The sequence below is a fragment of the Cynocephalus volans genome, chromosome 1 (genome assembly GCF_027409185.1).
Source record: "Cynocephalus volans isolate mCynVol1 chromosome 1, mCynVol1.pri, whole genome shotgun sequence".
Lineage (NCBI taxonomy): Eukaryota > Metazoa > Chordata > Mammalia > Dermoptera > Cynocephalidae > Cynocephalus > Cynocephalus volans.
Window position 1 is genome coordinate 160229396 of NC_084460.1, and position 19906 is coordinate 160249301.

The 19906-nt window shown below is 36.3% G+C and overlaps 1 protein-coding gene across 1 annotated transcript in view; it reads right to left on the minus strand.

Annotated features, from left to right (window-relative positions):
• Window positions 1-19137: 19137 nt before the first annotated feature.
• Window positions 19138-19906, minus strand: part of ROBO2 (roundabout guidance receptor 2) — a 600911-nt gene continuing 600142 nt past the window's right edge. The window contains exon 28 of the mRNA XM_063077978.1: window positions 19138-19271. Coding sequence (XP_062934048.1) covers window positions 19138-19271 — 134 coding nt within the window. The remainder of the gene's footprint in view (window positions 19272-19906) is intronic.

The window sequence follows — 19906 nt, forward strand, 5'->3', positions numbered from 1 at the left end:
GGGTTATATTGCTAAATAGATCCTTAATGATATAGACCTGCTATTTTAGCCACTTCTTGTTTTTACTGTTGAAGAAACTAAGACTTAGAGATGCTAACTTAATAGGACAAGAACACAGTTAACAAACCAAGGAACTAAGAATTAAACCAAGGTAATTTGCTTCTAAATCTAGTACACTTTTCACTACTCCATTCTGATGGATTCTCTCTAGATAATATACTAGTGTTTTCAATGTATAGAGCCAGGTCCACCTGCACCAGCTGGATACTCTTCACAACATATCTTCAGGCCCACCCCTCGAGATTCTGATTCCATAGATATGAGAAGAGGTCACAGCATCTGCACTTTTAACAATCAGCCACCCAGAGGATCTGATACACACTAAAGTTTGAAAACACTACCAACAGTGTCATGCCTTTGAGCACTATACAGACCCTCAATAAATGCTGGCATCCTGCTTCTCATACATTTGAATTAAAATGAACAATGAATCTGAAATTCAGACATTGTCACTGAGCCTCTGATAGAAAAAAAAGAAAACAGGGCTGTCTGGTTAGAGCACATGAAGCCAGGTGCTAAAGAAAAAAGAAAAACCAAAAAGGACTCGTATGTAAGACTCATCTGAGCTATCTATTTAGTTAGGCGAGTGGTAGATGGAACATAGCATTTGGTAACAAATTAACTCTTGTCCTGTAACTGGCATGCCCTGAGTCAAAATCAACTGTTGCTTCTTACTTCTTCAGGGAAGCTGGCAACTAGCAGTACCTGGATGGAATAAACACGTTTATCTCTAGCTAAAAGCATATCAAAAGGAAACAGATCCTGAAGGAATGTGCAGCTAAGCAGCATTTGATTATATCCAGCCCCAAATTCAGAATTGGTGACTTTCTGGAAAATAATTGCAAATCCCTGCTGCAAGCTTAGAGATGACACTGTTGAGGCTAAATATTAATATTATTATGATCATCAGGAACATATTAGTACAAATTTTTTATGAAACTTATGATTGTAGTTTTCAACTGATAATGTTCAACAAGAATCATTCAGCATTTCTCATGGCTGGTTTTGTCTTGTTTTTATTTTAAGATGGTCATAGGGAGGGAAGACTGAGGGACACGTAAAGAAGTGTGATTGAAAACAACCGAATGCCTGCATCAGTCTTCAAACAAGACAAGTCCTAAGTTTTCCCATCTCAAGCCTGAGTAATTTAGATCATCTGCAAGGCACGTGGGCTGCAAGGCCACAGATTGAAGTCAGTGTCAGTTGCCTTTGTACAGGAGACGATCAAGCAGCAAGGCACACTGTAATTTTTCTTTTATGTTTCAGAGGGTTCTTTAAAAAGATTGTATTCTTCCCTTACATTTTCATTGCCACAGCTGGTGGCTTTCTCTTAAATGGCATATTAGGGCCCTCAAGCACTTAATGTTTATGTTTTCCCTCTTGACTGACATACTGTGTGTCAAAAATGTAAATGGTCTAATGCAGAAAGCACCTGAGTTCAAGGAGAAACTCTAAAACTGTGCTTGAAATGGCTCTGAAGGGCTATACATGGAGAAATTTCAGCATGCGACCTTCTAGGCTTCTATAATTCTACGCTGGTGGATTTATAAAGCTGTGCTAATGACCACACTAATCTATGCCCACTGAAGGTACTAAAATGTACTCTCTTCCTTACTTGACTACACAGCACTTTCTGCAGTGATCTCAAGGAGATTATTCTTAGTTTGCTATATAGCCCTACAATTCCTTAAAACTAAATTAAATTAAGTCCATTTCAGATTCTCTTCCTGGTTATTAAGGAATAGTGTGTTTCATTTTTAGCACCTTACTCTAATGAAACTTCTGTTGTTAAAGAAATCATTAAGCATCAATAATGCTGTCTGCATCTAACCACTCTACAATTGGATATAGTCTTGGAATGTTAGAGATGGCAGGAGCTTAGAGACTTAGGGACCATTTAGTTCAGCATCGCCTGGCCTTATTTTTTGGATGAAGCATTCCTTGTAAGCTAATGTTAAGTAGCCACACATGACAATAGCTAATTCTACACCCACTCCTGGGATGCATCTACTGATGCCACCCTTCTTTGCCACAGAGCCACCTCCCTGAAGGTAGAGATGGAGAAGAATCTTTATCATGGGCCCTGGTGAAGAAGTCAGATTCTCTCAGTAGGTCAAATATGACTCTGGCAGTGCTTATATTCAAGTAACCATAATTTTTCTTAATAATGGCCCAAAGCCCAAGAGTAGTGATGCTGGCAATTCAAATATGCCATAAAGAAGCTGTAAAGTACTTTCTTTAAGTGAAAAGGTGGAAGTTTGTCATAGGTATGTTTGTATAGGAAAAGACATAGTGTATATACAGTTCAGTACTATCTGTGGTTTCAGGCATCCACTTGGAACATACTTCTTGTGGGTAAGGGGGATTACTTTAATTCTCAAAGAGGTGGCCTTGAATTCCAGCTAATATTGCATCTTTGGCAAAGAGCAGTAAATTCTTAGAGAAACAACAAGACAAAGAAAAGCAATTTTGAGTTTCTAGGGATGGCAACTTGTGGAAAGGCAAATAACTGGCAGATGAAGGCTAGTCAGTAAAGCTTCTTCATGTAGATTCCTCTGGTACCATCTCCAGACCATAAGGGTCTAAAGTTATCTTTAGTTATTAACCTTTGTTTTCTTTAGTAGAAGAGGGGGAAAGACACTTTTAGTCTTTGTAAATCTATGTCCTGCATTTAGGCAAATAGAGGGAGGTGGAGAGCTTTCCTGCATCCACTTCTTTTTAATTTCCTTCAGCTCAACAATACTTCATATTTCAGGGTGGCATATTCTGCTGTTCCACAAAAGTAAATATTAAAAGAGATATTCCAAGGCTGAAATGATAAGATTTGCTTGGGTGGTGATGAAATGCCCCAGCCTGCTGCTCCAGCCAGGTAAAAGGTTTGCTCAGCCCTCCTTTCTTGCATTCCTACAATACCTGGCAGATAACGCTCCTGGCGAGATCAGAATTGTCCTACTCTCCCAAACATACCATGGCACTTCACACCTGTTATACCTTACCTGTTTTATTCCTCCAGAGGATATTACATAATGTAATGGACAAAATTGCTCCTACCAAATATGATCCTTCTTTGTGCACACATACACACAGTCATTAAATGTGTTCTCTGTGGGATTACTGTGTATACCCTGTGGGAATAATAAAGACTAGTCTAGTTTACAAAAAATTAGATCATTTGTTGACCTCATGATTCATACTGGCTTTTTCAAGTAGGCATTGTGATAATTCCATCCCAGCTCAAATCATAGGAATGGTTAAGCTTACCAGAACAAAGGACTGTCTCCTCAGATTACTGTAAATTTTGCAGAGACATTCTTAACTATCTAATGTCCTGGTTTCTAAATCACATTCCTATAATTTGTCTCCTATTGAAATGTATTGATTTCTGAACTTGTTTTTATTTTTCTGTGTTTGTAATTAGATAGAATCAGTTCTATTAGAGCTTTATTTAGCAAAAAGAAAATGGTTAATTAATATATAGCTTCAAATAAAATATGGTATCATGTCCTCAGATCTCTGAAGTTACTATTTACCATTTTCTTTAGGTTGGGCCAATGGTAATGATGGTTAATTTTAACCATTGCATGTTAATAATTTTAAATTTTACTCTTAAAAAGATAATCTCATTTTATATTTCTGGTTACTTTTTGTCAACAAAGATGTGTGGAATATACTAAAAAGCATATGTACTTCACAGGGCCTGGTTTTCCAAAGTCTTGCAGTTTCAAATATTGACCTTGTGGAGGACTGGAAATTTTCCTCAGGCTATAAGTCTCTGGTATAAGATAAAAATTTGTGGCACAGCAAGATTGCTGGTTCAAGGACAGACTAGTTACTGATTGTTATGTAAAGATACTGAGAAATTGCTCTAAGAAGGAATGTTTGCTAAGATCAAGCTCATGTTGATAGGACCACTTAATTGTCTACTAGAATGTCATCTGGCTTGTTTCACTGAAAGTTACCAGCCTATATTGTTAAACTATGACTCCACCTATGTTCTCTTCTTGGAACTTCCTGGTCTGGAAAATAAATGCAGGAAGAAAACCTCAATTTGGTGTTGCCTCTTGCTGGAGGTCCCAGGAAAGTTAACCACTTTGGGGCTTCTCACTGCTCAGAAAAGATGGGCTTTGAGTAATCCTTTGTGTCTCCATCACTCAGGGGAAGTGGGGTGACAAATCTGTGAGGAGCAAAGCAACACAAAGCAACAAAGATGAAAATCTAGACTGTAGTGGTAAGGTCCAAAACTAAGCAGTTGCTTTATCACTTCATAGCAGTATTTTTAAATCAATTTAATGGGTAATGCAAGAATTTCTGTGTCAAGAAGATAACAAAAATAATTCACATTAGTATAGCATTTTAAATGTTAAAACAAATATTAATTTATTTCATTCTCACAACCCTATGAGAAGATAAACTTAAACGTAGATATAAAAACTTGTTCTTTATAGTTTGATCCCCATACCTACCAGCCACAAAAAAAAAAAAAACTGTTAATAGATGAATCATTCGTGTTTTTTCCAGTAGCAGAAATGAAAAGATCTCTCATACAAAAACATTCAATTTTCCTCAAAATGAGAATTCTTAGAATGAGAATTAGGATTGTTTCATTACAGCATTGAAGAAACTGCAGAGTCAAGCTACATGATATTGTGGTGCCAAAACTCATAAATCCGATAGGCGAGGGTATTTTCATGCATTCGTGCAACACCCAATTCAGGAGTGGGGAGTGCGCATGAGTGATGGAAATCCACAGATAATCAACCAGCTTCCTTCCCTTGAAGGGTTTGCACTTTATCCCCAAGGAGGCTTGTGACCTGATCTCTACCTAGAAGGGAAAATTGGCTGCTCTTTCTCCTTCTTCAAGATCTCTTCCCAGCTTGTGGCCACAAGGCTCCCCTCCAGGAGTTTGTGTAGCATCTCCATTGGAGGTCATCTTTTTTTCATCACCATCTGGAGGTCTTTTCCCAGGCACTTTAGTTCCTTCTCCACCTGATTACAATATCCCACTGATCCTGTTTTGCACACTCTGCTTCTTAACAGGATCTCTCTTTGGTGTCCCAACACCAAAAAGAAGTTATTAATGCATAATGAGCTTGGACATCAATAGTTGGAGCTACAGTGGACTAAAATGACTTGTCTTTCATTGCACCATGAAGGCCAGTGTGATCATAGGTTCACTGAATTCCCATGTTGTCAAGACAAACAGACACAGGCAAATGCTTTGTGAACAGGAACAGTAAGTTTATGAGCATTGGCTACAGCAACTGAACCTCTCTCTCTCATCCTTTTCATCTGGAAGAATGATAGCTTTACATCTGTCCTTGAAAAACCGGCAACTAATAGCCTGGAAAAACTACCTTTATCTCATAAAATGCAGAGTATAATCTTTGCCATTTCCACATAAATACAAGTTGTCTTTCATTGTCTTTGGTTTTGTGTTTCACAATAAATTATGATTAATATGCTTAGCCACGCTTTTTAAAAATATTTTTTTTCCCTTAAGAATATAGGAGAAGTGTGCTTAGGTATATCAAAATCTTCTGAAATCATTTTTTTTTTTTTTATAGTACATTAATAGAAAGAAAAATGGAGTCAGCTCCATGAATTCATTGCTTGGAAAAATAAAACACACAAACACATAAACGCTATTATTTGTTAAATGAATACATAAATAAGCTCATCCTTTAAAACAACTTGGGAACATGGACAAAACATTTGATTTGGGGAGAGGACACAAAGTAGGAGGCAATTTGGGATCAGTATTTGCTCCAATGAGTGTAATTATTGTGTAAATTGTGGCTCTTGACAAAAATCTCTGAGTCCTGTTGAGATGTTGTTAATGCCCCAGGAAGAAGCCTGCCTTCGCTACTGTGATTGCTTGCAAAGATGCTGCCTCCTTCTTCCTCCTTTTCCCACAGGAGATGGGCAATTTGCCAGTGTTTCATTTTCAAGTGCCATTGTTCACCTAAAGCTTTAGGAAAAGCTCCTGCTTTTTTTATTGTTAATCCAAGCCTAAGTGATGATCTTTTATTTTTTTCAAATCCTGTAACATTTTATAACAAATTTATTAGGCAATGATCTTAGCCACTATGGCACAAATAGCTCTGTCACTAATTTTTCAACGTAACAAGTAATTTAGTCATTTATGCAGCCTTGGAATCACTTTATAGGTTTGTGAAATCTGTTTGTATGAGTAATTTATGGGAAAAATTATAAACCTAGAGCTGTTTCTGAAATACCTTTTCTAACATCATTCCATTAGTTATAATTCTGACAACAAAGCAACATGGTAATGTTTATTACTTATGTGATTTAATCCTCTTAACAGCATATTTTACATTACATATGTATATGACACTAAAGAGGAATGTCCAATTGTTCTGTATTCTGAGGAAATAAGATACATTTATCCATTAAAGAAATTGAAGAATAGGTTAAAGATGTTAATGATTATTGAATGTGAGCTCATGCTGGGACCTTATGTGAATTAGGTTTGGCAGTCTTGGATTAATTCTTCATATTTAACACATACTACACACTCAAGGGGGAGGGTAATTTCCTGAGTTTTATCATAAAGATCGAAGCATGATCAAAATGGATGCCAGAAATTTAAATAGTTGCATGCAAAGATGTAAAGCAGGCAATCTTTGATTTTATCACCCTTCTAACAGCCCCTTCTGACTGCATCTCTCTCCTACCCTCTCCTGTCATGGCCTGCTCACCTCTCAGCACTCGTGGTCTGTCACTTGCCAAGGCCACCATCATGATAGCAGCCTAATGCTCCCAACATTTCCTATTCCTGTCATTCTCAGTTCAAAAATTTCCTTCAAATGTTGCATTCTTTTAGAGTTCTGTCTAGTCTAGAGAACAAGAACATCGATTGTGTTTAGGAGTTAATAGCTGGTAGTAGCTATTAATGTGACACCCTTTCCACATATAATTTGCATTTAAACTGCTGCCTTTAACTGGAAGAATTGAAGAAAGCTGAGGATTTTAGACTCTCAGACAGGGCCATGTAGAGTTATTTTTGGTCATCAAGCTTGCTCCCAATACCTCTCAGGTGTTTTATCTGCCTATGAGGCATTAGAAGGGAGAAAAACAAATAAACAAGGCTTGATTTGATTCCCAGCTCTGACAATTACTAGCTGTGTAACCTTGAGCTAGCTCTTCAGTGTTCTCAACAGTAAAATAGGGCTAATAAGTTTTTATGAGGGCTAAATGAGTAGGACAGCTAAACTCCTAAAAGGTTTAATATTTTAAGAATATCGGTTACAAATCTTATGATTACAAATGACAGAAATTCAGTTCAAACAAGATATTCAGATACTGTCCAGAAATGTGATTGTTTAGCAAGCAAAACAAGGAATTCTGATACATATAGTAATTGGATCACACTTCAAGTACAACTCTTCTAGCGTTCTAAGCAATATTCTATAGGCCTTAAAAAATGATAGGCAGGAGATGATAGAGAAGGTAATGGTCTACATCCAAAGTCATCAAGGATGAGGATGGCAACCTCCTTTATAGGCCAAGAAGAGTATAGACAAGATTGAAATCAGAATGTCATGTCTGTAGTAATCAGAGAATTATTCGATAAATCTCTAAATACTCAAAGATAATCTTTTTTTTTTCTTTCTTAATTTTATATTGTCGATATACAATGTGGTTGATTATTGCGGCCCTTTACCGAAACCCCCCTCCCTCCTCCCTCGCCCCCCTCCCACCCAACAATGTCATTTCTGTTTGCTTGTCATATCAACTTCAAGGAATTGTAGTTGTTATATCTTCTTCCATCCCCCCCCCCCCGGTTTTTTTTTGTGTGTGTGTGAATTTATTTAATTAATTTTTAGCTCCCACCAATAAGTGAGAACATGTGGTATTTCTCTTTCTGTGCCTGACTCGTTTCACTTAATATAATTCTCTCAAGGTCCATCCATGTTGTTGCAAATGGCAGTATTTCATTCGTTTTTATAGCTGAGTAGTATTCCATTGTGTAGATGTACCACATTTTCCATATCCACTCATCCGATGATGGACATTTGGGCTGGTTCCAACTCTTGGCTATTGTAAAGAGTGCTGCAATGAACATTGGGGAACAGGTATACCTTCGACTTGATGATTTCCATTCCTCTGGGTATATTCCCAGCAGTGGGATAGCTGGGTCGTATGGTAGATCTATCTGCAATTGTTTGGGGAACCTCCATACCATTTTCCATAGAGGCTGCACCATTTTGCAGTCCCACCAACAATGTATGAGAGTTCCTTTTTCTCCGCAACCTCGCCAGCATTTATCGTTCAGAGTCTTTTGGATTTTAGCCATCCTAACTGGGGTGAGATGGTATCTCAGTGTAGTTTTGATTTGCATTTCCCGAATGCTGAGTGATGTTGAGCATTTTTTCATATGTCTGTTGGCCATTTATATATCTTCCTTAGAGAAATGCCTACTTAGCTCTTTTGCCCATTTTTTAATTGGGTTGCTTGTTTTTTTCTTGTAAAGTTGTTTGAGTTCCTTGTATATTCTGGATATTAATCCTTTGTCAGATGTATATTTTGCAAATATTTTCTCCCACTCTGTTGGTTGTCTTTTAACTCTGTTAATTGTTTCTTTTGCTGTGCAGAAGTGTTTTAGTTTGATATAATCCCATTTGTTTATTTTTCCTCTGGTTGCCCGTGCTTTTAGGGTCGTATTCATGAAGTCTGTGTCCAGTCCTATTTCCTGAAGTGTCTCTCCTATGTTTTCTTTAAGAAGTCTTATTGTTTCAGGGTGTATATTTAATTCTTTAATCCATTTTGAGTTGAGTTTAGTGTATGGTGAAAGGTATGAGTCTAGTTTCATTCTCCTGCATATTGATATCCAGTTCTCCCAGCACCATTTGCTAAAGAGGCAGAGAAATAGAAATTAACTAAGTTTTAAAGAAATACAGAAATCACCTAAAATCAGGGGAGATAGTTGGGCCACAATTAGTAACCTGATAAAAGGAACAGAGAACAGAGAATGAGAGAGGAGCCAAAATACTGGGGGTGAAAAAGTATAGAACCATTTTTCTTTAAACAGCTAAAACTTGAATTCTGCCACATATGTAGCAATGAATCTTGATGTTAATCACAAGAGAGATTATTCAAGGAAATGTTAAGTGAAAGATATCTAAGGACTTAAAGAAGAACACAGTACTCATTGAGAACTTACCTCAAATTCCTAAAAATGAGTCAGACTATTTCTATTTTTGACAGAATTACTAGATAGGTAAATTTTAGATGATCAGGAAAAACTGGACATAGAATGTGTCTGGATTTCAATTGTTCATGAATTTACTATTAAAAAAAAGATAAAGAAAACAAGAAGTTGTCAGGGATGAAAACTTTTTTTCTACCCTTTTAAGTTTCTTACATTGAGGACTGTAAATTAAACTAACAAAAGACAGATTAACAAGAGAAAAGGCATAGAATTTTTACTAATATTTTACTCGCATAGGAAGTCACAGAAAAAGTAAAATTCAAAAGATGTGTCTAGGCTTAAGGGCTTACACACCATTTTTTTTTTTTTTTTTTTTTAATTTTATTTTGTCGATATACATTGTAGCTGATTATTGCTCCCCATCACCAAAACCTCCCTCCCTTCTCCCTCCCCCCCTCCCCCCAACAATGTCCTTTCTGTTTGCTTGTTGTATCAACTTCAAATAATTGTGGTTGTTATATCTTCTTCCCCCCCCCCCCCCCGGTTTGTGTGTGTGTGTGTGTATGTGTGTGTGTGAATTTATATATTAATTTTTAGCTCCCACCAATAAGTGAGAACATGTGGTATTTCTCTTTCTGTGCCTGACTTGTTTCACTTAATATAATTCTCTCAAGGTCCATCCATGTTGTTGCAAATGGCAGTATTTCATTCGTTTTTATAGCTGAGTAGTATTCCATTGTGTAGATGTACCACATTTTCCGTATCCACTCATCTGATGATGGGCATTTGGGCTGGTTCCAACTTTTGGCTATTGTAAAGAGTGCTGCGATGAACATTGGGGAACAGGTATACCTTCGACTTGATGATTTCCATTCCTCTGGGTATATTCCCAACAGTGGGATGGCTGGGTCGTATGGGAGATCTATTTGCAATTGTTTAAGGAACCTCCATACCATTTTCCATAGAGGCTGCACCATTTTGCAGTCCCACCAACAATGTATGAGAGTTCCTTTTTCTCCGCAGCCTCGCCAGCATTTATCGTTCATAGTCTTTTGGATTTTAGCCATCCTAACTGGGGTTAGATGGTATCTCAATGTGGTTTTGATTTGCATTTCCCGGATGCTGAGTGATGTTGAGCATTTTTTCATATGTCTGTTGGCCATTTGGATATCTTCCTTAGAGAAAGGCCTACTTAGCTCTTTTGCCTGTTTTTTAATTGGGTTGCTTGTTTTCTTCTTGTAAAGTTGTTTGAGTTCCTTATATATTCTGGATATTAATCCTTTGTCAGATGTATATTTTGCAAATATTTTCTCCCACTCTGTTGGTTGTCTTTTAACTCTTTTAATTGTTTCTTTTGCTGTGCAGAAGCTTTTTAGTTTGATATAATCCCATTTGTTCATTTTTCCTTTGGTTGCCCGTGCTTTTGGGGTCGTATTCATGAAGTCTGTGCCCAGTTATTCCATGCTCTTGGATTGGAAGAATCAACATAGTGAAAATGTCCATACTACCCAAAGTGATATACAAATTCAATGCAATCCCCATCAAAATTCCAAAGACATTTTTCTCAGAAATGGAAAAAACTATTCAGACATTTATATGGAACAATAAAAGACCACGAATAGCCAAAGCAATGCTGAGCAAAAAAAATAAAGCTGGAGGCATAACACTACCTGACTTTAAGGTATACTACAAAGCTATAATAACCAAAACAGTATGGTACTGGCATAAAAACAGACACACTGACCAATGGAATAGAATAGAGAATCCAGAAATCAACCCACACACTTACTGCCATCTGATCTTTGACAAAGGCACCAAGCCTATTCACTGGGGAAGGGACTGCCTCTTCAGCAAGTGGTGCTGGGATAACTGGATATCGATATGCAGGAGAATGAAACTAGATCCATACCTCTCACCGTATACCAAAATCAACTCAAAATGGATTAAGGATTTAAATATACACCCTGAGACAATAAAACTTCTTACATACCATTTTAATAAAGAAAACGGGGTTGGGGCTTCAAGGGAAGATGAATCGTGGAAGTGACTGGGAAATATATGGGAGAAGTAAGTAATGGAAGGTAAGGGTTATTTTAGTAAAGTCTCTTTATGCAAACTTACCTCACTATTGAGTCTCTGTCTCTTATGTGAGTGCTCTCGTCTTCCTGGTACAGTGGAGGTACATCTTCACAAAGGGAAACTTTGCTCTGCTTTTATATAAGGGAAGGGCAGAGGATTGTTCCCACATCTGTTGATTCTTAATAGCCTTTAGTTCAAAATAATTCTTATGCAAAACTGGTATATATTGGATTGGCATATTCTGATGCCATTTGTAAACAAACATCTTTGTGAAAGTTAATTCTAGGTGTCAACTTGGTTAGATGAAGGAATTCTGAGAAACCTGGTAAAGCTATCTTTTTAGGTGTGTCCATGAGGGTGTTTCCAGCAGAGATTAGTGTGAGAGTCTGAGTGGCCTGGGTGGGAAAGACCCACCCTCAATGTGGGTGGGGTGAGAACCATCCAATCCTCTGGGGGTCCAGAGAGAACAAAAGACAGAGGAAAAAGGTGAAGCTGGCTCTTGATCTCCTGGAGCTGGGATACACTCTTTTCTCCCATATTTGGACATCAGAGCTCAAGACTCTTCAGCTTTTGGGTTCCAGGACTTAAACCAAGGGCACCATCAGCTTCCCTGGATTTGAGGCTTTGGACACGGACTGAGCCATGCTACCAGTATCCAGTTTATAGACAGCCTATCATGGGACTTTTCTTCATAGGTGCATGAGCTAATTCCCCTAATACACCTCTCTCATATAATTATAACATATCCTATTGATTCTCTCTAGAGAACCCTGACTAATACAATCGTAGAGCTGTTATTCCCAAACTGTTTTAATTTGTTTTCTTCTGCTATAATAGAAGACTTAACACCATTTGGACACCACCAAGGCTAACTCCTTGTACCTTTCAGGGGTTAAGCCACACCTGGCACCACTTGAGTCATGATTGGAGTGGCTGAGAAGCACTGCACTGTAATGCACAGAGCAAAGTCCTGAGGTGGCCCTGGGCAGCAGGCCCATGGAGGGCACCCTGGGTCCATCCTCAAAAACCATTCTACCTTCCTAAAGCTCTGGGCCTCTGATGAAAGGGGCAACCTCAAAGATCTCTGAAATGCCTTTGGGTCTTTCTCCAATTGTCTTGCTGAGTAGCACCTGGCTGCATTTATCATCCATGGTAACCTCTTTTGCAAACAGTCACTTGATTTGCTCTTCTAAAGACATGTTTTCACTCTTTACATGGCTAAGCTGTGAATTTTCCAAATCCTTCCATTCTGTTTCTCTTTTAATCATACATTTCACCTTTAAGTCATTCCCTTTCTCTTGCATCTCACTCATATGCTATTAAAAGTAACTACACAGAAGTCTGAATGCCTTGATGCTTTTTTTTTTCTGGCAGATATTCTAGTTTATTTCTTTTAAGTGCTGCATTTCATGAAGTCCCAGGACATGTGCACAATTCAACCAAGATCTTTGCTACTTTATTAAAAGGATGGCCTTTACTCCTGTTTTCAATACTTTGTTATTCTGTCTGAGACCTCATCAGAATGGCCTTTATTATCCATATTTCTACCAACATTCTGGTTATGACTACTTAAGTAATCTCAAAGAAGTTTCAGATTTTCCCTACATCTTTGTCCTTATGAGCCTTCATCAGAATCACCCTTAATGCTCTATTCACAGCAGTCTAGGCATTTTCTAGTTTGCTTTTTCAAATTTTTCCATCTTCTACTCATTACTAAGTTCCAAACCTGCTTCCATATTTTCAAGTATTTGTTATAGCAACAAACCCACTCTCAGTATCAATTTACTGTCTTAGTCCATATTCTGCTGCTGTAATAGATTACCACAGACTCAGTAATTTATAAAAAGTAGAGATTTATTTGGCTTGTGGTTTTGGATGCTGGAAATCTCAAGAGCATGGCACCAGCATCTCGTGAACTTCATCCCATAGTGGAAAGGCAAGTGAGCATACAAGACAGAAAGAAAATAGGGATGAAACTTCTCCTTTTGTCAGGAGTTCGCTCCCACAATAACTAATCCACTCCAGTGATAATGGCGTTAGTCTATTCACAAGTGCTATAAACATCTCTTAAAGGCTTCACTTTTTAATATTGTTATTATGACAATTAAATTTCAACATTCGCATCCGGGTGGATATTCAAACCATTACACAAACTTTTTGGTCTCAGGATCATTTATATTGTTAACATTTATTGAGGATAAATAGACCTTTCATTCATGTGGGTTATATTTATCAATACTTACTGTTTTAGAAGTTAAATCTGAGAAAAACTTTAAGTAATTTGTTTAAAATAAGAATAACAAACTTATTATAAGTTATCATAACATAGTTTATGTCTTTAAAAAAAAAACAAAATAATAATGAGAAGAGCTCTCTTCCTTTACATTTTTGCAAATTTCTCTAATGTTTGGTTTCATAGAAGATAACTGGATTCTTACATCTGCTTGTGCATTGAATTTATTTTGATGAAGGAAAAAATGTGCTTCAGTGGAACACTATGCATTGTCTATAACACACCCTTTCATTTTATCAGATTCTGATTCTATGGGAGCTATTTCATGACTGTCGGTAGTGAGAGGTACTGGGAAGATATGCATATTTTGTCTCATCTGATGGCAGTTCAAATGTATTCCTTTGAATCCTATAGGGAAAAACAAAACAGATTTATTTTTGTTTGCAATTTATCTCAACTTCTTTTCTTACTTCATATAAATTTGAGTTTTTAAAGAAACTTTTCCTTTAAACTGCTTCCATCATATGCCTCCTTCCTCCAGTTGATGAGTAGAGTAAAAGCCTAAATGCATGATCATTTCATATCCAAAGAAGAGCCATAATTTTATCTTTTTTGTGTGTAAAATATTTCTTAACAATGCTATCACTTGTTATGTAGAATAGGAAAACTCCACTGTATACTCTTGAGAAAATAAAAGTGAAAGAGGATGATAATGCCTTAATATGATTATGAAATTAGTTTGGCTTTCCAACCTCTGAAAACATCCTCGGGACTCCCAGGGATCTCAGAACCATATTTTGAGAAGTACTGCTTCACAATTTTGAGGAGAGTAGTCTCATTTTACAAAGCCAATATAAAAGTTTTTTTTAAAGTGAAGTAACAAGGATGGCATGGGGAACCCAAAATGTAGCCTGATAAAAAAGTTCTTAAAAACTGAATAATGCATTTAGCAAAAAACAAAACAAAACAACAAAATAATAATAATAAAAATAAATTTTTTAAAAAAGAGAGAGAGAAAGAGAGAAAATTTAAGGGAAGATGGTATTAATATTCAAATATTTAGAAGACTTTACATAGAAGACTAAGATTATCACTTCTTCTATAAAAAGGTAAAATATGATTCTCTTTAGTACTTGCTTCTCATGAATAGATTGAGAAAGAAGTAACACTGAATAGATTCTCATGAATAGATCGAGGAGGAAGTGACTCGTACAGGTAGAACATTCTAGGTGATAAAACTTTCCCAGTTGATTCTAGGGATAATAATCCTTGGAATCCAGCCACCATTTTGTGAGGAAAGAAGTGCAGGTCACAAGGAGAAGCCATCTGTAAATGCTCTAGCCTTCAGCCCCACATGAGGTCCAGTCAACAGGCAGCATCAACCATCAGACATCTGAGTAAACAAAACTTCAGCTCCCAGTCATTGGGCTACCCCAGAAGAATTCAAGTACAACAGAAAGTTGATGACTGTCAAGCACTGATCAACTTGCAAATATGTGATCAAAATTTTTGTTATACATTTAGCCACTACACTTTTGGGTGTTGTTATGCAGCAAGAAATATGCGAAACAAAGAGCAGTTAGTTATTAAAGGGTTATCACTCAATTTTTAGTTATTATAATATGGAAATCAATTTTGATTATCTATAAGAAAGAATCATGCAGTAAAGATATATCCAAAAAATACATCAGAGAATGAGAATGTTTAATTTTGGTAGAATTGTGCCTTAAGATCATTATGTTCAATTCTGTTATTTTTCAGAAGAAGCATGGATCGAGCAAGGTTGAATGTTTGCTCCTTCATTCTTTAATGGCCTAGCCAGAACTAGAAGCCAAGAAGCCTGAATCTTAATCAACTTCAGTTTCCACTGAACCATTCAAGAGTAGAATTCTTCGGTTACTTACCACCAGAACTCTTCAAAGAGTGTGACTTCCTATTTGTCAAGAGTATAGTATAAGAGAGTAAAAGGTTGGAAGTTTCTTTGACTGGATAATATACAGGAACCTTTACAACACCAAGGTTTTATGATTCAATGACTTAAATAGGACATGCATTTATATACCTATGCTAAATAAAGGTCTTTTCTCTAGCACACTTTTTACACTTCTCTGTGGCCCTTTCTTCCAGATTAGTAATTTATACACATTTTTGTAATCCTAGATATCATAGCATATCAGCTGTTAACTATCCCCCAAAGACACAAAAGCTGTAGCATGCATTTATATACTCTCTGATTCATTCTACTGACTTTTGTTGTCTACATGTGCTCCATATTTTATATAGTTAAGGAGTTAATGCTATTAATTTCATTTTATTCAATTTTTGTACTCATTCTACTTTCCTTTATGGTAATTTTACTTATTTTTCAAATGTAATAATTGTCTATTTTTATTAAATTATAGATTAATTAGAAGAAAAAAATTCAGTGGAAGTAGAATAGAAATATATTGTAATTGTAGAAAGATGTAGGCATTTTTGTCACAGGGCTACACTGGTAAGCTAGAAATAGTTAAGCTGTCACCAATTGGAATATTTGCTTTCTTTTTCCTTACTATAACTAAAATATACGAGATGTTTATGAAAAAAGTCAAAGCAAAAAGCATTTTTTAATTGTTACTTCTACATAGAATTTTGAAGAAAATAATGCAGGGTAGTGGTTGAGGGGGCAAATCTGTAGCCAAACTGGGTTTATATCACAATGAGTCCGTTTCCTCATTGTCTTATCTGGGGTGAGTAACATAATCTCTTTCCACTTTCCTCATTTGTGAGATGGGGATAATCATAATAGCAACAATTTCATGTGGTTGTCATAATGGTTAAAGCAGTTAGTAAGAGTGCTTAGAACAGTGCTTTGCCACGTGATTGTGCTGTATAAGCATTTGTTCATCAAAATATGGATATGTAATAATACTTTGACTACTGTCCTGTTTTTGTGATTCATTACAGAGCAGTTTTGTGAATTTTTATGACATTTTCTTTGGAAATCGGTGAGTAAAAAAGGCTTGAGAATTAATTTAGGAATATCAGTGATCTGCCCATTTTTCTTTCTTTCTTTTTAAAAATGCTTTAAAATTTTGGGACTCCACTGTTTAAACTTAACCTATACCATCTATTTAATTTTAATCTAGCTAAATTTAATATTCACTTCAGGTTTTTGCTTTTGAGATCTTGTGAAAGTTTTATTCACTTCAGGGATGGGGTGGGGCTACATTTCTAAATTTTCATTAGATTTATAGTATCACCTTTCGGTCATTTTTAATCTACCTGAATTTAAGTTTCTTGTGTGGTACAAAATAGCATCTAGATTTATTGAAATCCATATAGTTGGCCAGTCTTCCCAGTGCCATCTTTTAGATCATCTATATACAAAACTAACTTTATCATATACAATACTAACTGTGTCATATAGTATGTGTTCATATGTACATGGATCTCTCTCTGAACTCTTGAATTTGATCCATTGGTCTATTTCTCTTTATTTTCCTATGCTTTTTGCTTTCATAAATTTTTAGTCATAACTATTTTTTACTGAACAATATGCGTATCATTTAGGATGCTAATTACCAAAGTATGCAGAGTAATGACCAACCTTCTTTAAAACAAACAAAAAAGTGAAAGAAATGGAGTCATTGAGAATGAAGTAAGGCAAGAAGAAAGTGGATGAACAGAAAGTAGAAATCAGCAAACATGAGTCCTCAAATTAAAAGCTTATTAATTCTCAAAGTGAAACTATTGTTAGAATTACAAACCTAATCAGCATGAGACTGACCATACGTGACATTCAGACAGCTGTTTTAGCTCATTTCCAATCTATCTAAGATACTAGTTTAAATTACCAATGCAAAACTTGATCATTAGCTATAAACCCTGAAGAATTAGACATTCTAACACTGAAATTTTCAATGGGGCCAGGACGCCCTGGTGTCATACTGACAGGTGGAATATGTAGAGCATGTCATCCTCACCTCTCAGGCTTGGTTGTAGACCTGAGATAAGAAAAAGGGTGAATGAAGACTTTCACAAAAGGGAACTAAATCACTTTAAAAATGTAAATAATCAAAAAGCTGCTCTGGATGCGGCACATATTTGTTATCTCCGGACAACATTTTGAAAGTGTACCCCTTTCTGTCTGCTGCTAATAGGGTAATTGTCCTTTATCCTGGATTTTCATAAGAATTCGGGAGGTTTTTAGGAAGGCCAATTAATCAATGCCATAGTGGATGATGATTTATGGCCAGAGTGAAAATAGGAGTGCATACCTTTCAATGTGGTCCCTTCTCTCCATTGACCAGAATTTTTTTTCCCTTTTCTTGGAATGATTCCAAAAGTTTACTGGCAAAGATGGTGTATTTTTTGAGAGAGCAAAGTTGTTTATTGAGCCACTGAGTTCAATCAGCATCAGTAACTCCTGCAGTACAAGGAAAATTGGAAAGAAAAAGCTTAGTGTAAATCTTCGAATATGGAGTAACCCATTAGCTGGTTCAGCAAGTCACAGAACAAGCCTTGAAATGTGAACACATTGTATGTAAGGTGTGTTTGTGTCTGTCTGTTGTAAAATATATGAGAAAGTCTCTACCTATCCAAGCATTCTCATTATGCTGCTACATCTATACTCAGGTATTTTGACATTGTTCTGGTATAGCACTCACAGCCAAAATAAAAGATCTATATATTTTTTCCTTGCCTTCTACTTTTATCCTTCAAGATAACGATTCGAATATTCAATTGGATTTTTATCACACTTTGTATCTAAATTAGGAAATGTTTAACAAATACCACATCATTGATGTGAATCATAGAATAATATCTTATTTCTTTGGTGAGTGATTATGGAGTCCTACCTTTATATTTCCAAGATTTATATTACTCTTTTCAGCAAGAGCTGCTGTATGATGGTGAAATGAACAGTAATGAAGTTGGCAGGCTGAATGCTGCTGTGTGTGTCTAATGTCTGAAAAAGGAGTCTGCTTCTATGCAAATACAAATTGGCTGTGAAGCTTGCAATTCTGGAATCCAAACATCTAGCATGTGTCCTCTGCATAACCCAATGTGATTTGAAAGACAGAGTAAAGACAATGGGTGCAGAGGGCAAGGACTGAGAGGGAAAATATTAATGTTATTTGTAGATATTTGTTGAAGGTCACTGCCTGTTAAATAAACAGGCTCAGGAATGAAACTATTGCTAAATTAAAATCTTAGTAATGAAAGAAGAACTGGTGTTATTATTTTTTCTCTAGCAATAATGAGGGTTAATTAATATCTAACACTGACTTCTTTATTGAGTAAACAGATGACATCATTTTATCAAGTGTTATTGTGAATACCAATAGTGCTCCTTTTGTGAGAAGGGACAACAAACAACAGTAGGAGAGCTATCCCTTGTAGATTGGACCTGCTTGCTGCAATCTGATCATTTTGGACCTCATGAAAGAGGTTACTTTGTCTCCAAAGCAAACTTGATGTAAGAACTGGGACTATCTCTTTATATTCCTGTACTAGGTACCTAGTGTTTGTTCTGTCCAACTCTCCTCTTCTAAAATTCCTTCTATCTATTAATAATTTTCTCAGTAGTGGCCATGTTTTTATGAGTCTTTTAAGCCCCATAATTGGTCCAGGGATGAGAATCTGACCAAAGCTGGTAAAAATGCATTTCACTGATTCCTGGCTGAAATTCATTGGTCCGGGCTTGAGAACTCAGGCATACCAGACTAATAAGGTTAAGTTCATCTTTAAGATTTAAAATATTAAGATGAAAAACATGAAAGCTATGAAAATCCATATTTTCTGTCACATAGAAGAAACACTTATAACTTCATATATTCAGAAAAATATCAACAGGCAAAATGGAAGCTCAGTTAAAGCATTAAGAAAGTCTTTCAGTCCTTCAAGTCTTGTCTCTAGGAGTTCCTAAGCCTCGGCTGCTGCAGCCCTGCTCTTCCTAAGTATTGGACAGTCATCTGTTCCTTATATTCTCTGAGCTAAAATATCTCCTGTTTTGTTTAATTAATTCAACTTGGGATTTTGTCGCTTGCAACCAGGAGTCCTGACTAACAAGTTTCAAGGTCAATAATTTTCAGGCATCCTGGAAAAAAGCATTGTCTTGTATTAACTATGGTGTATATAAAAATTATGGTACCAGGTTTGTGTCTAGAATTGACCCAAATTTATTTATTTATTAATGAGATCACTTACATAAAGCGTGTTTTAATGGTTAAATAATCCTGAAGAGTTTTTACTAGTTACGTGTGACACAAGTAAGCATGGACACAATTTTAAACATATTATATGTGATTATGTCAAACAGAAGATATTTTATCATTTTTCTTTTTGTTCTAATTCACCAAAACCTTTGTAGGTTTTCT